At 38.2% G+C, this 16043-nt stretch overlaps 1 protein-coding gene and 2 pseudogenes across 1 annotated transcript; all 3 read right to left on the bottom strand.

Annotated features, from left to right (window-relative positions):
* Positions 1 to 4327: 4327 nt before the first annotated feature.
* On the bottom strand, positions 4328 to 6148 carry LOC125475480 (ribosome-inactivating protein SNAIf-like). Its single transcript, XM_048580236.1, has one exon. It carries the CDS (start codon positions 6131 to 6133, stop codon positions 4481 to 4483), a length of 1653 nt encoding a protein of 550 aa, XP_048436193.1. The 5' UTR covers positions 6134 to 6148; the 3' UTR covers positions 4328 to 4480.
* A 1074-nt stretch (positions 6149 to 7222) lies between these two features.
* On the bottom strand, positions 7223 to 8796 carry LOC125475481 (annotated as a pseudogene).
* Positions 8797 to 12740: 3944 nt separating this feature from the next.
* Positions 12741 to 15875, bottom strand: LOC125475479 (annotated as a pseudogene).
* Between the last annotated feature and the right edge of the window lie 168 nt (positions 15876 to 16043).

Raw genomic sequence — 16043 nt, 5'->3', positions numbered from 1 at the left:
AATGCCTCTTTGTCACCTGTCATATGACACGAGCATTCACTATCAAAGTACCAAACATTAGGTTTAGAAGCATAAGAAGCACAGTGAGTCACCAGACTTTTTCATAAACCTTTAGAGGATGACTCAGATATGACTTGACATTGCCAAAGTTTAAAGAATTAACCAATTGAGCCATTCTTTTGACTTCCATATCTAGTCGATCAACTTTACATTTCATGTCATTCTTCTTTTCTGAGAATAGTTTTCAGCACCTAGGTCCACTTTCCACAAAAACAAGAGCATTCTTGACATCATATTGACTTCCAACACATGGAACTTTGTTAAATTTTTTAGTATCAAGAGTAAAATAATCCACTTTGTACATAACCTCATTCAACTTAGATGATAACCTCAAGTTGATCGCATGAAGCATTTCGTTGTTGACCTTGAACTCATGAACTTGTTATAGTAGTCTTACCTGAGATATCATCAATTCCTGAACCTGAGCATTAAGAGATGCAATAATCTTTCATCTTCACCAATGCAAACATGAGCCATTTCATTTAATCTATGAAGTTTAGTTTCAAGAAAAGTAACTTTCTCATTCAACTTTGTTTTGATACATGGTGACTCAATTTCTTTTTGCCGCTCAAACACCTTCTAGATCAGCTCCGTATTTTCCAATTTTAAAACACAAGTCTCCTCAAATAGAGAGTCGTACATGTCAGACACATCATGATGCATTACATCTTCAAAAACATTCAAAACATCATCTTTTTCACTAGTAGAGGCTTTTTTATAGATCCAACAAATACCTCCAAGTACACTTGAAGAAGACTTGTCCCTCCTATCAACAAACCTCATTTGACTTCGTCCAGAAGTAAGCTTATCATGATGTTGACTGAGAGAATTGTTTAATGATTCCCCAACCTTTTTAACATATTTTCCTTTTTTCTTGAGAGTCCTTTGGAATTGTTTAACAAATACGACAAAATCTTCATCAGGCGATTGATCACATGATTCATTCATTGTTTGAGATTTGTCAATACTTTGAAAAGCAACCTATTTTCTCTTCTTGGACTCACCTTTATGCAAGTCTAGCTCTATCTCATAGGTGATGAGTTTGCCAACCAACTTTCCAAGTTTAATTTCATTTAAGTCTTGAAATTCTTGTATAGTAGCCTTCTTTGCTTGAAATCTCTTGGGCAAGGTTGGACAATTGTTGTCTCATCAATAGGTTTTCCTAACCCCAATGCCTCATTAGTCAACATTTCAACTTTCTCATAAAAGACCAATAAGGTCTAAGACTCCAACATTCTTAAATCTTCAAACTTTGAAAGAGTTATTTGGAGTTTAAGATCCTTCACTTGGTTGTCATGTAGAATTTGGAGTTTGTCTTATACTTGTTTTGTTGTAGTGCAATAACATATTTGTGCAAATTGAGTTGGTGAGATGGTAGAAACAATGGCATTCCTTGCTTTTCTATTAGCTATAGCGGAATTAATCTCCCTTGAGTCCACTCACTTTTGACCTTTATCACAAATTCACCATCAATTGTCCTCGATGAGGCCTTCCATTCAAAAGTAAGATAATCCACAACAATTAGATCTTGTGCTTCTAGAAAGATTTGAAACTTCTTGCTGCCATGCGGCATATTTTGTTCTATCAAAGAAAGGATGAGAGTTGCAAGATCTTGCAACACGATCATGATCCATGGTGAGAATCCACCCAATACTAGCAGCTCCTAGAGACCACTCTATGTATAAAACAAGTAAATGTAAGATAAGTAAACTAGAAAAAATGATAAATTGAACATGATGTTTTTGGCCGGAAAAACTCACCTCTGGGTTAACAAACCGGGGACTCTCCACTGAATCCAATCCACTAGTGAAATCAAGATTCTTACAAACTAACCACACAAGCTCAATTCCTAGATCCTAATTTATGGAGCAGCTTGTACCTTTGTGCAACCTTATCTTTCACGAGATGAACTCCTTCAATCTTCATGAAGTGATAGCTCCTCCTGAGCTTTTCACTTTGTGGCATCGAGATCCAATCAACTTATGCAAATGATGTTATGATGAAGTTGATGCAAATCTGGATTCGATCGTTTAGTTAGTTTCACCAGTCAAACACTTAAAAGATGAAACTGACACGAATCCAAAAAGAGATTAAGCTCAAAGATTTGAAACTGAAGAAGCTTAAACAAAGATCAAAATCATGCTGCCCTAGTATGCAATGATGTGGGTATTTAGTGCATGATTGTGATTTTTTGGCGAAGGTTTTCAAGTAAGAACAAAAGAAGCAGCTTCTAGTTGAAACAATCATTCTTAGACAAATATCAATCTCCTAGCTAACTAAAAAAGAAACACTAGATGAAGCTTTTATAGTAGGCTTTGTTTCAGACAAGAAAGGGCATGGAAGGAACACGTGTCATGTGCAAAAGCAATCAGAAAAGATCTAGGGTTGAAAAACACTCTTGGGGAGAAAAGCTGTCAGGAAGCCTACGTGAGTAATCTTAAAGTGTGTGCCCAACTCGCGTGAAAGTAGCGGTAAGTTTTGACTAGACAAAGCCACTAGACATAATGAACTGGAAATAATGACATGAAATGCATATGTATAAACGAACCCTTGATGTAGCAAAATTAAGCTTTTGAGATGAATATTTCCAGCAATATGATCTCAAAGAAGTATTTGAACCCGAAAACTAACTAGAGTATGTGTGGTACAATTTATAACATTTGACAAGGGAAGCCAAACAATATAACTAGACTTCACATGAGGGGTCGTTCTATTAAGGAGTTAGCCCTTTCTAATCACTTTGAGCATGAAGAAAGTAGCCTACTTGTAGTTGACAGCTAATCCTGGGGTCTGGTTTCTTTATTTCCACATTGTGCGGTTTAGAGGGTAAGGTTTCGACTATTGTAGTCTGACAACCAAGTCCTATGCGTAGCTCAACTTGCCTAATCTATTATCACATTTTCATTAAAAAAAGAAGAAGTGAGCAGGAGAGAGAAGTGCGAAAAATTATCAAAGATAAAAAGTATTTTCGCAATTTACACTACAAAGATAAAAACCAAATGATATCATTTTCCAAATGTATTAATTTTTATCTCTCTATGAAATGTTTAGAAAGTGTTGTCTCAATATGTAAGATCCCACATCGCCCAGGGGAGTGATCCTTATATGTATATTCTCATCTCTACCTAGCACGAGGCATTTTGGGAGCTCACTGGCTTCGGGTTCATCGGAACTTCGAAGTTAGGCGAGTAGCGCGCGAGAGCAATCCCATGATGGGTGACCCATTGGGAAGTTCTCGTGTGAGTTCCTAGAAACAAAACCATGAGGGCGTGGTCGGGGCCCAAAGCGGACAATATTGTGCTACGGTGATGGAGCGGGCCCAGGATGTGGTGGACCCTGAGCCGGGATATGACAATTTGGTATCAGAGCTAATCCCTGGTAGGAAGTGTGCCGACGAGAACGTTGGGCCCCTAAGGGGGGATGGATTGTTACATCCCACATTGCCTAGGGGTGAGGATCCTGTAAGCCTTATATGTATATTCTCATCTCTACCTAGCACGAGGCCTTTTGGGACCTCACTGGCTTCGGGTTCCATGGGAACTCCGAAGTTAAGCAAGTAGTGCGCGAGAGCACTCCCATGATGGATGATGACCTACCAGGAAGTTCTTGTGCGAGCTCCCAGAAACAAAACCGTGAAGGCGTGGTTGGGGCCCAAAGCGGACAATATCGTGCTACGGTGGAGTTGAGCCCGAGATGTGATGGGGGCCCGAGCTGGGATGTGTCAATTTGGTATCAGAGCCTAACCTTGGCCGTGGTGTACCAACGAGGACGTCGGGCCCCTAAGGGGGGGTGGATTGTAAGATCCCACATCGCCCAGGGGAGTGATCCTTATATGTATATTCCCATCTCTACCTAGCACGAGGCCTTTTGGGAGTTCACTGGCTTCGGGTTCATCGGAACTCCGAAGTTAAGCGAGTAGCGCGAGAGGTCAATCCCATGATGGGTGACCCACTGGGAAGTTCTCGTGTGAGTTCCCAGAAACAAAACCGTGAGGGCGTGGTTGGGGCCCAAAGCGGACAATATCGTGCTACGGTGGTGGAGTGAACTCAGGATGTGGTGGACCCTGAGCTGGGATGTGACACAATATGAAATTAAGTATTAAAATTATACTAATTTTTCTCATCTAAAACCAACCTAGAATGTCAATCAATCAAATTAAAATCCCTAAAATTTGAAATTTAAGAATCATAATTAAATAAAAAACAAACTTAATTAATTGGATATCCCGACGAAGACAATTGAAGTAAGAGATACAAAGACAAAGTAGTGTGATGAAAAACCTAGAAATGTCTCATTTGAATAGTTTAGTAATACACACATATGTGTGGATACAAGACAAAATAGTGTGATGAAGAACATCGAAACTTATTTAGGGTTCATCTGAACATATTTAGTGTAGTCATTCTAGCCGGCCGCTTAATTAGAAGAACGGCAGCCATTGCTGGTTGGGTGTCCCATAGTATGGATACAAAATGATCTCTCGCAGGTACACATCGCTGTTTTTCACATCCATAACCAATTCAGAATTAGGGTTTAAAATGGAACCGTCTGTCTTGAACACCCAACGCTGGTCGCCCCTTCTTAATTCACATTTCAGTATGATGATTACATTTGATGAGTTGTGACCATTGGATGTGACACATAGGGTGCGATCGCTATTTACTCGGATAGTGCCTTCACTATAGAGTGCCCATTGTTGTTGATTATTGCTGGGCACACAATACTCCATCCATACTCGACTCTTATCGTCGTTGGCAGTAAGGCACATGTCATTATACCCAATAATGGAAGTCACTGTGGGCTCCACATCATCTCCCACTCTCCAACCTTGCCTAGGAGAATGGCTATTGGTAGCTATAGTTAGGGTGGTACCCTGCGTAGCTTCGTGGGCAGTGAGAACAAGTCCGGAGCGACGATGTGTGATTGTGCCATCGGTAGATAATGCCCACTTAGTCGCTTCCGGAACAGCCGTAGTACAGTTGTATATCATGACATAATTTTTAGGGCTAGAAGTACTATATGCAGTCATGCATTTTTCCATTGACCGGATCGTCTCATCTGGTTGGAATGTCCACTTCTGATTGCGCTGTTGCCCACATGGCCAAATTTGGACTAGATTCCCATCGCTGTCGAGACCATTCTTCACGTCAATGCACAATCCTTCTAGACCGCTTATGCGTGTTGTGCGGTTTTGTACCGCACATATTTCATTGTCAATTTCCTTGCCCATCACAACGTTAACAGGCATTTTGATTATGTTGGGAAAGGTCACAGCATGGCAGTTGTAGAATAAGAATGCGACACCGGCCATGATGCTTGAACTAACACTGTCTACAAGGAAAAGATTGTTGTTGGTAGAGCGAAGTTGAATGGACTTACTGAAGACTCCATTAAGTGCATGTTGTGTCTCCCAAGAGATAGCCAACCAATTGTTCTCCAAGCTCAGCATTGCATGGTCTGGTATAAAGTTAGCTTTGGAGCTTATACTGTTGCGAACTCGCTGCTCAATGACCCTGAACCTTGCTGCTTCAAAGACCGTTTGAGTGATCACAAGTAGCGACGCTGCAGCCTCTTCCAACTCATGATTCCACAAGCTGGTGATGGAGTTATGTAGTGGAGTGAGTCCCAATGGGATTTTGTCCCTGGATTTCTCTGCGGCTTTCTCAAGATCAATGTAGTTGCTTGTGAATGGAAGAAAAAACCCTCTGGTATCGTTGAATAAAATGTCCAAAGCTTCATCAGGAGCGTCAGCAAGAAAGTAAGATCTAGCTGCACGTGTGCGATAAGCCACAACAGAAACATTCACCACGTCAATTGCCACGGTTATGGTGTTGTTGCCATTGTTAGAGAGATCAACCAAGAGGAAGCGTTGTGAGTCCGGCACAGATGGGTTCAGGACAGGTATATCATATATTCTGGCCGCTCCATTTGTGAGTTGGGCTCGCAGTGCTTTTATGAACTTGTTGTATGAGTTGCTTGTAGCTCCATTTGTGGAGAATGAGATGTTGCACTCGGTGCCATAGAGAAAGAGGCTAAATGCGAGAGTAATGTATACTGCTAGCAGTCTCGTCATTCTGCTATATATGTAGGTACGTAATGTATTTCTGTTGGTGATCAGCAAGGTAATATGCGTCTGATTTTATAGTTGGTTCAAATAGTATTTTTCGCATTTGCAAAATGTGTTGGATGCAATTAAGTAAATGAGTGATAAAGCGAGCAGTTGGAGTTGGCAGTTGTAAAGAAAAATTAGTACCTACTTCTTGTTGGAAGTTATGCATTACCAAACCTTAAAGTCTTAGCTTTAAATGGAATTGAGCCTAACACTTAAGCCCAATGAATTAAGTATTGGGTTCATAGCGAGAGGAATGGTCATAGAGGGCAGTTTCCTAATAAAGATATTGAAATAAATTGCTAGGTGTTGTGAAGGAGGACTCAAGAACAATGCTTTAGTTACTTAAGGATGAATATGAATTTCTATTAAAAAAATTTCATGTTCGAATCACAAAGTTTTGCATTTATGCTCAGAACGGTTCATATTATAAATCACTCTGTAAAGATTATCTCTACAAAAAAATCAATTAAAATTAAAGTCGTTTAGTCAATCTATTATAGCAAATACATAGATGGTTAGTAAAACTTTTACTAATTCTATCATCTTTATACAGTTCGATGACTAAATGACCTTAGTTTTAATTTATTTTTTGTAGAGACTATCTTTATTGGTGGTTTATACGATGAACGATTTAGATCAAAAACATAAAATTCAATGAATTGGCAACGAACAATTTTTAGTTAAAATTCATACTCATCTTTTGAGCAACTAAGTATTATTCAGGATTCAAAAGGGTTGGGGTGGGTGGGGGGTTTTGTTGTTGTTGTTGGTTTATTTATTTATTTTGGGGTCAACCAAGTATTATTCAGGATTCAAGAGGGTTGGGGTGGGTGGGGGGTTTTGTTGTTGTTGTTGTTGTTTTTTTTTTTTTTTTTTTTGGGGGGGTGGGTGGGGTTTGAGTTCAGGGGCCGCTTAGGTTGTCTTGATTTCTGCATTTTTTGGGTGGTGGGTGGGGGAGGGGTTAAAAAACTTAAAACTTGGGTTTGAGTTTTATTATAGCACGTTTAGTTAACTGGAATGGAAAAACATCGTGAATCGGGAAAGAAGATATAAGGAATATAATCAAATTTAGTTAACTAGAATGGAAAATGTCGTGAATCGGGAAAGAAGATATAAAGAATATAATCAAGGCTTATGTTTACCATTCTTTCCTCGGTTTCTTGCAACGCATGAGACTACCCATAGCCTTTGCTGCAAGAGGCAAACCCTTGCACTTTTTTGCTATTTCTTCACCAATGGCTTCCAACACACCATCCTTATCCTTATTATAAAATGCCATGTTGTTGAATATTAACAAACAATTTTGTTCGCTCAACCTCTCCAAATGGATCGTATGAGTGAGAGCTCCCATCATATCAGCAACCTCCTGTTTTCAATTGGTTACCAATATTCTACTGCCTCGAGCACCACTTTGTATTAATGGCAACTTCAATTTCTCCCACTTTCTTTGGTTTTCAGTCCACACATCGTCTAGGACAAGGAGAAACTTCTTTCCCTCAATTGATTTAGACATACATTGCAAGAAAGTTTCCATTTCATCTGAATGTGGGCTGGTAGCTTCGACACCCTCACTGATGCCTTTGGCAATTTTGATCTCATCAAAAGTGTCCGAAACACAAACCCATATTTTGATCTCAAAACAAGCTTTAAATTTTCATCGTTAAAAGCCAGCTGGGCCAGAGTTGTCTTCCCCATTCCTCTCATCCCGACAGTAGGGATGACAAGGAGGCCCCTCTTTTCTTGACTACTCTCATTCAACAACTTGCTAACCAAAACTTCCTTTTGTTGTTCTCTACCAAATATGATAGATTCATCAACAAAAGAAGAAGTTTTCTCTCGCTCAGGTTGTTCACTGATCATTCTCTCTATGAATCGAAAGTTATATGTTTCTCTTTGCTTTGCAATCTCATCTAAATTTTCATTCAGACTTTTGATCTTAAGAGCAATGTCACGATGAAGAATTATCCGACGGACTTGGCCGAAACAAAAGCAAGAGGAAGGAATAGAGAAACATACCAACTTCATCTTCTTCTTAGTAACATGAGAAGTACTTCCACCGTGCTCTTCTTGTTTCTCAATTTGTTGTTTCAGTATTTCAGTCTTCCACTCATCCAGCACATTGTCCATCTTGTACGATACATCTTTCAGCTGCTCCAGCCAATTTCTGAAGTTGGCGTCCCTCACTTGCCTCAGCTCTGCATCCTCAAGCACAGCATGAATCACTTTAAGTTTGGCCTTGAATTCTCGAACATCTTTCTCCGCATTCAAAACCAGCTTCACCTCTTCTCCGACATGTTGGTAAGTTACGGAAGCCAGTTGTTCGAGAAGCACGAAAATGAGTGCCTCAGCCATGTTTCGGTTAGCAGTGGATACACAGAAAAACAAGAGATATGAAGTGAGAAGAAGAGGATTGGTATGGTATATGGTATCACCAAACGGAAGGTCGTCGGTCAAAGTTCGTAGGCCAAGCTCGCTCACAGTTTTATGCAACGGACATGAGATTCCGTCGGTTAACTACTCTTTTACTCGACCAGCAGGTGTGTCACATAGAAATAAATTTACGCGACGGAGATGATCTCACACTTGACCATACGCAGGTTTCAATTATGCATCAAAATTTCATCACAAACCTTAATGACTTGTGCAATTTCATACTTGCAATAAACAAAATTTGCATCAAGTTAGTGGAGTAACGCGGTGAGTTTCAAGTTACAGTGGTTGTTGGCAAGTATGCATCAGTGTTTAAAATATTGGTATTGGTAAAAATATCGATAGCAAATTTGTGAAAATATCAATATCGGTTGTTTCCGATGGAAATGGTGAAAATTTACTCTAAAACGTGAAAAATTAAAATAAAACTTTAGGGAATATCATATGCCAGTTTGTCAATATTACTGATATGTCGGAAATATAGATGAAATCTATCCATTTTAGCCGAAATTTAAGAGTTTATCTGATATAAAGTGAAGTTTAAACTTCACCCAATTTCCATATCATTTTCTCATTTTCCCGATCTTTCCATAAAAATATCAGCCGCACGGAAAAAATTTCAAACACTAATTATAAATGAGTTGGTTGAGGTGCAAAATCAAAGATAATAGTAATACTAATTTCCTCGGAAACATGCTTTTGTTTTGAAGAATATATTAATCTAAACTACTCCAGAGAAATGAACTTGAGTGTAAAGGAAAGAGACACTACACTAACTAATTGACCTAACTCACATTTGGTTCTAATGTTATAGTTATTGAATCAAAATTATGCCAAGGGAACAAAACCCATGATCCCTAGGGTTGCAAATAACACAATTTCATCAGCTGGTGTGGGCATGGGCCAGGGTGGGAATCGAATGTGGGAAAATGATATTGCACATGAAAGAGAGGCCAACTGGTGGGAGTTGTTTCAATAAGTACTTTTTTAATAGGGAAGTTTAACAAAAAACTTCCGGTACTATTCACTTTAATGAAAAACTACATTTTTACACTAAGAAGTCAATCTTGGTACCATTCACTTTACCATTTATTTTATCCTTATCGTTAAAATTCAAAGTTTTCAAACCATTTTCATTAGTTTTCCTTTTTTAAATGCTTTTGAGCTGAGGGAGCATGATTGCCACATACGAAGGAAATGAGTTTCTGAGACAATTAAAGTTTCTCAAGACAATATGACGAAATGTGACACAAAAGGACACACAGATTGCAGATTTGTAAAACCAGAGCAATGGCATTAAACCAATTATTTTGGCTATGGAGAGATAGCATGCCATGGCAGTGGTTTTTTTTTTTTTTTTTTTTTGGTGGTAGATGGGAAATTGACATGTCTAAAAAATATCCAAAGAAAATTAAAAAGATTAGAGGTGAATCGGTATTCCATAGAGGTCTACCTGCAAAATTTAAGGTCAGAAGCATTCACCACTTGACTTGTGAAGGATAATTAACAAATGCAACTTCCTCCCAATATAATGTGAATGAATTTGAACTCCTGACAGGACTCCCGACCGAAAGTTGATCACTAATGAATGCATTTACCAAACAACTAATAATTTTTTATATTCAACTGTAGCTGAATTAAGATCCATATCGATAGTCATAGCGACACAATATCAATTATTGACAGACGTATTGATCAAAATGGTACCTGAGATAGACATAACTCATCACTTTAGTCTCTGATATTTGAAATCGATAGAACTGATTACTGAGTTTGTCTACTCTTAATCATTTTGATCATTCCGCGAAAGATCTGTGTTAAATAGGACTAAAATGACAAACATACCCTCTATTTAATAAACAATGGCCAAATGATTTGACAAAAGTAAGAGTATTTTTATTATTTTATCCTTATTTAGAGAAATTTTTTCAATAACTGATCAAAATAATTGGCGTGGACAAAATCGGAGATTACGTCTATTGATTATACATCACAAGGACTAAAGCAAAGAATTATGTCAATCAGACAATCTTTTATAAAAAAACCATTGTTGATATGTTAATTTATGCTATTAATATGAGTGTTGAAATGAATCTCGTTCCAACTACAAATTAGCGGACTCCTCCTTAAAAGATCGGATGTGGATGTAACATAATCAGAAATTGTGTTAGTTGTAGAAGAGACTGGTTCAAAATATATAATTAAAACACAATAGTATTTTCCAATAATTTTCACAGGGGTAGACAGAAGTTGGGGAAGAGAAGAGGGGAAACCACTTAGAGAATTGAAAGGATAAACAGAGTAAACATGTACGGATGCCACAGTTGATTTGACTTTTAAATTACACAATCCCAGATTTGTTTGACTTTCGGGCATCATTTGTGAGAAGGTGGATTGTCTGCCCTTCTATTTCCATACTCTTCATATGTATTTATGTTTGTGTGGTTACAGTTAAGCCATGTCAACATTTTATATTTCTATTACTTTTTGTTTTATTATTTATATAAAAAATTAATATAAAATATTGACGTGGCTTAACTGTGACCACACATCATAGGAATGCATGAAGAGAGTATGGAAATAGGAGGGCAGACAATCCACCTCTCATTTGTTACGGGGAGAACGGCAATTTGCTGCGATTTTCTAGGAACTTAAAACAACCAAATAAACTAGAAATTTATATTGAAACATGGGAGAAAATTTTTGTGAATTTTTGTTCGTAAGCGTTTTTGTTAAATTGCACTAACGGTATAATTGTCATTTTCATTGATTGTCATTTGCATATGAAAGACCTCCAAGAGCCCTCTGACTATCTGAACAAGTGTTGGTGGAGAGGTAGTTTATGCCTCCATGGATGTGCAATGACTAGGTATTTAGTGAAGAAGATTTTTTATTATGTTAAACGATGTCGTTTTGAGTCAAATAAATTAAAAGAAAAAAAAAGACTGCAATTGCTAAAAAAATTAAAAACTACTATTGCATGACCGGCTACACATACCACTTTTACTTTGTTACTTATATTTGGAACAGTGCATTCGGCACAAAGGCCGATCTACCCCAAAGAAAAATTGTAGACTATGGCTACACGATATCAATTATTGACAGACGTATTGGTCAAAATGGTTCTTAAGATAGGCATAACTTATCACTTTGGTCTTTGATATTTGAAATCGATAAAAATGATTACTAAGTTTGTCCACCCTCAATCATTTTGGTCATTCCGCGAAAGATTCGTGTTAAATAGGACTAAAATGACAAACATACCCTTTATTTAATAAACAATGGCAAAATGATTTGACAAAAGTAAGAGTATTTTTATTATTCTATCCTTATTTAGAGAAAAATTTCACTGAATAACCAAAATAATTGACGTGGGCAAAATCGGGGATTATGTCTATTGATTATACATCACAGGGACCAAAGCGAAAAATTATGTCAATCTCAGAGACAATCTTATATAAAAAAACCATTATTGATATGTTAATTTATGTTATTAACATGAGTGTTGAAATGAATCTTGTTCCAACTACAAATTAGCAGACTCCCTGAGCCCAAAGATACCCTCATGGCTTGCCACTAGTTATCCCTTTTTTTTAATAAAAATTAATAATTTGCAGAAGATAAGCGTTTTAGTTGACAGAAAACAATTTTAATCAAACCAGGGACACGAATTAAACTAGTTAATAATAAGAAAAACTAATAAAAATAGCTTAAAAACTTTGAATTTTACGATAAGACCAAAATAAAGGGTAAAATGAATAGTTTTAGAATTGACTTTTTAATGTAAAAATGTGATTTTTCGTTAAATGAATAGTACCGCAGGGTTTTCATTAAAACTCTCGTAATAATATCCAACAGATATTTTTGCTTCTTTAAGGGTGTCTAAAAAAGATTTCATCACAAAGCCCAAAGGAAGCCACAAATGAGGCCGAACAGCTAAAGAAACAGGTACAGCCCAAAGCTAACAGCAAAGACACTAGAATAAAACCAGGACGACTTTACAGACATAGAAAGGTGAAGAAGATGAAGACGACGAACAAGCGTATCAACAATGAACATAACCTTCTGCAAGATGACGGGAGGTCACGATACGATAACAAAGAAACCTATATACGAATCAGAGCATTTCCAGAAAATGTGACATGATAAGAAGTTGTATAACGAATAATCAAAGCTGATTTCCCACAGCTATTCATCATGGAATTACAAACATATTATCAAATGAATGTCATCATCTTTATGTCGAAATTACTTAAAACCCAGAAATGTTTTCTATCAAATCTTTGGAATATGAAAAGAGATGAAAAACAGAATCAGACAGTAAAATAGGCCTTGCTAAGGGAGGCGCTAGGCAACGGAAAAACATAACCTTTCCAAAAGTTCAAAGTATCCAAATGTAGATATAAGGCAGCAGGATTGAAATCCGGCTGAAGCGGCTGATACTAATAGATTCGATATCGGATTTACCATCATCAGACGTATTAGTCTTTCTTGCTCCAGTGAAGCCCTTGCCCCTTTTTAGGCACAGAGCAAATCTGCGTCCCCAAAAGAAAGCAAATGAATATTTCTTGGCATGAACTGAAATACAATACGTTGAATGATTTATGTAACTATTACCTTTACAGGTGTTGGTGCCCGCCATTCATCTCTCTCCACTTCGTAATCAACAGTATACTTTATCCCTTAATGTTTCTTAAAGGGTTTTCAGTACTTAAACCCTTCTCGTCCTCTGCTGTGCATTTAAACAGAGCGTATGCACAGTTTGCTTCAAGTGAAAATTTAGCATCTCAGTAATTTAGTCTGAAAATTTAGGTTGATTCCACCTCTTTGAGATCCAGAGACTCCCTCTAATAAGAACGATCCAGTTGCTTTACCATTTATATTGGATGCTCAATCGATGAGATCATCCAACTCTATAAAATCACCCTCCATAATGGAATGTAAGTGCTTGGCAGCCAAATTATCAAGCAATATTGGATTCCTACCACCGAGCACAGATGCTGGCACCTGTAATTTAGCAGAAAAAATTATAATTTAAAACAGGATCAGACGAACCATGTAATGTAACAAGACGTAATGGAATCAATAGTACACTAGTATTACACCAGCATCAGAAATTTTCAAAAGCCACATGTGTCTAGAAAACTTCAGACTCTGACTAATTCAATAATTTTGAGACACGAAGTGCATAAAATAACAAATGGGAAATTTCTAAGGATGGCAAAATGAGATTTTGGAGATTGTCAAGACTCCATCTATAGGTTTTTACTGTTTTCATCTGTTTGGAAGCATATGGATATTTCTGACTGCAAAGTGCAAAACTATCACAAAAAGAGCATCAGAAAATTTCTGATGCTAATGAAAGACACGCTTAGAATAAGTGTCCCAACAGAAAACAATAATTTTAAACCAGTTTATCAAGGTAACGAACTTCACAAGATGTCCTTTAGATTCTAAAAAATAATGCATAGTACCATTGATGTGGCAGAATGAAAAACAAAGTAAATTATTGAAAAAGGTAGAATATATCAACAATTGAAAAATGAATTCTATTGAACAGCTATGTAAGACTCTGTCGTTTTTAAATAGTATAGTATATCAAGCATGTGAATGATGAAAGTAGCACTAACAGTAGTAGCACAAGAATTTGTTTAAGGTGCATTTACCTGTTCATTAGACTGAATTCTTGATATAGAAACAGGCCTTGTCATGACTCGATCATCTAGCTCAGGGTCCAGCCTCGGATACTTTGACATCTCATTTTTCCTAGGCACAGAAGTGTCACCATGCACTTCATTTTCACTACTACTGGGAGTATGAAATCCATCATGCTGAATTCCAATGTGACGAACAGTGCAAGCACTTTCTTCAGCATAAGAACTTAAACCATGATCTGATATTCTATTTCCACTACGAGATCTCATCAAAATACGGCAAAGGACAAAAGCAGCCTGCACATGAACAGACATACGACATGTTACTCATGTGCACACATGCCATTATATTTAGCACCGTGCAGTAATGACTAAGGGGAGTATCAATCGTATGGCATAACGCACAATGCTTAATCGGCTAGAGAGCTAGACCATGGTTGAACGTCATGAAGAATAAATTTGCAAAAGAGAGTGTCAAAGCCTACATTTCTACTCATGTCTCACCGAGTAAAAAAAAAAAAATTCGTCTATGCTTACACAGCCTATTGGGTTCTAATGAGACATTTCCGATAACTATCTACTCGCCAAACAAAATTCAAAATTCTCAACAGCTCAATAGATATGGAAAATTATTCGTCCAACTCAAATATTCAGCAATTGAACCAAAGAAATAAAAAAGGAATAATGCCCCTTTTCCTAATTAACCGGAATCACGCATAAATATGACATTGATACAACAACAACAACAACAACCAAATTATACAAAACAAGAAAAAATATTACATGAATTCTACAAGAATTTCAAACCCTAATAAGACAATTCTACAAGAACTTCAAACCCTAATAAGGCAATGCCCCTTCATCCAAACCGAAATGCGAAAAATCGACAGTGTACGAAAATTACCTTAACATGATCAACCTGAGCATACTGATAGAGAACCCAATCAGTCCTTACGGCGTCGTTTGGCGAATTCCCCAAATAAAACACAAAGCGCGACCTCCTCCCCAGAACCACCTTCCCTCCACGGCCCACCACGTCCCTAACCCGCCCTTGCCTCCGCCAATACCCGCCCTTCGCTTCCTCTCCTTCAAAACCCTAACCGTGTAGCAGAACCAGTGCCTCTTCCTCCCTCCGTGGCCGTACGAGTAACACGCTCTCTCCGGCAGCTCTAACGGATCGTGGCCGTACAAATCGAGCTCCCTGATCAAATCGTACCCGCCCGATTTCCCCGCCTCGGCGGCGTTCTTGTTGGGGAGGTAGTGGCAGAGGAGCTGCTCCTCCGAGGGGTAGAATCGGCAACCGGGGGGCAGCGAAAGCAACGACGTCGCTTTAGGATCTCCCATGCGTAAATGGAGATCGTCAGCTTGTTCTAGGGTTTTTCCGGAATTTCCGATTCGAGCTGCGGAGGTTTTCGACTGCGAGAAGAGGGGTTTACCAAACGGGGACTCGGGGGTTTATGGAGTAAACGAAATAGCGTACCCCTGAAGCTTTCCATCGTGGCGATCCGGTGCGGCTGAGCTGTACGTGCTCCCGCGCATTCCAGCCTTTCAGATGACGCTGTGGGTTTATTCGGATTACGTGGATGTTGAATGTAAAACGACATGTCGTGGGGGTGGCGGGTGGCATGGTCAAAGCGAAAAGTCAACGGTTCTGTTGGGTACGATATTGGGTTCGGTGACATAAATGCACACCGAAAATAGCAAACAAAATGACATTGAAATTTCCAAAACCCGAACAATTTTGTAAGTTAAATTGTTGGTCGAGGTTGTACGAGGTGTGACATATT

The sequence above is a fragment of a genome, unplaced genomic scaffold (assembly GCF_019419815.1).
Source record: "Pyrus x bretschneideri cultivar Hongxiangsu unplaced genomic scaffold, Pyrus_bretschneideri_v1 Contig15, whole genome shotgun sequence".
NCBI classification, from domain to species: Eukaryota; Viridiplantae; Streptophyta; class Magnoliopsida; order Rosales; family Rosaceae; genus Pyrus; species Pyrus x bretschneideri.
Note: the sequence above shows the minus strand (reverse complement) of the source record. Positions and strands in the feature narration are given on the sequence as shown.

Coding starts and splice junctions, on each gene's coding strand:
- LOC125475480 (XM_048580236.1), bottom strand. CDS start 6,133: ATGACGAGACTGCTAGCAGTATACATTACTCTCGCATTTAGCCTCTTT.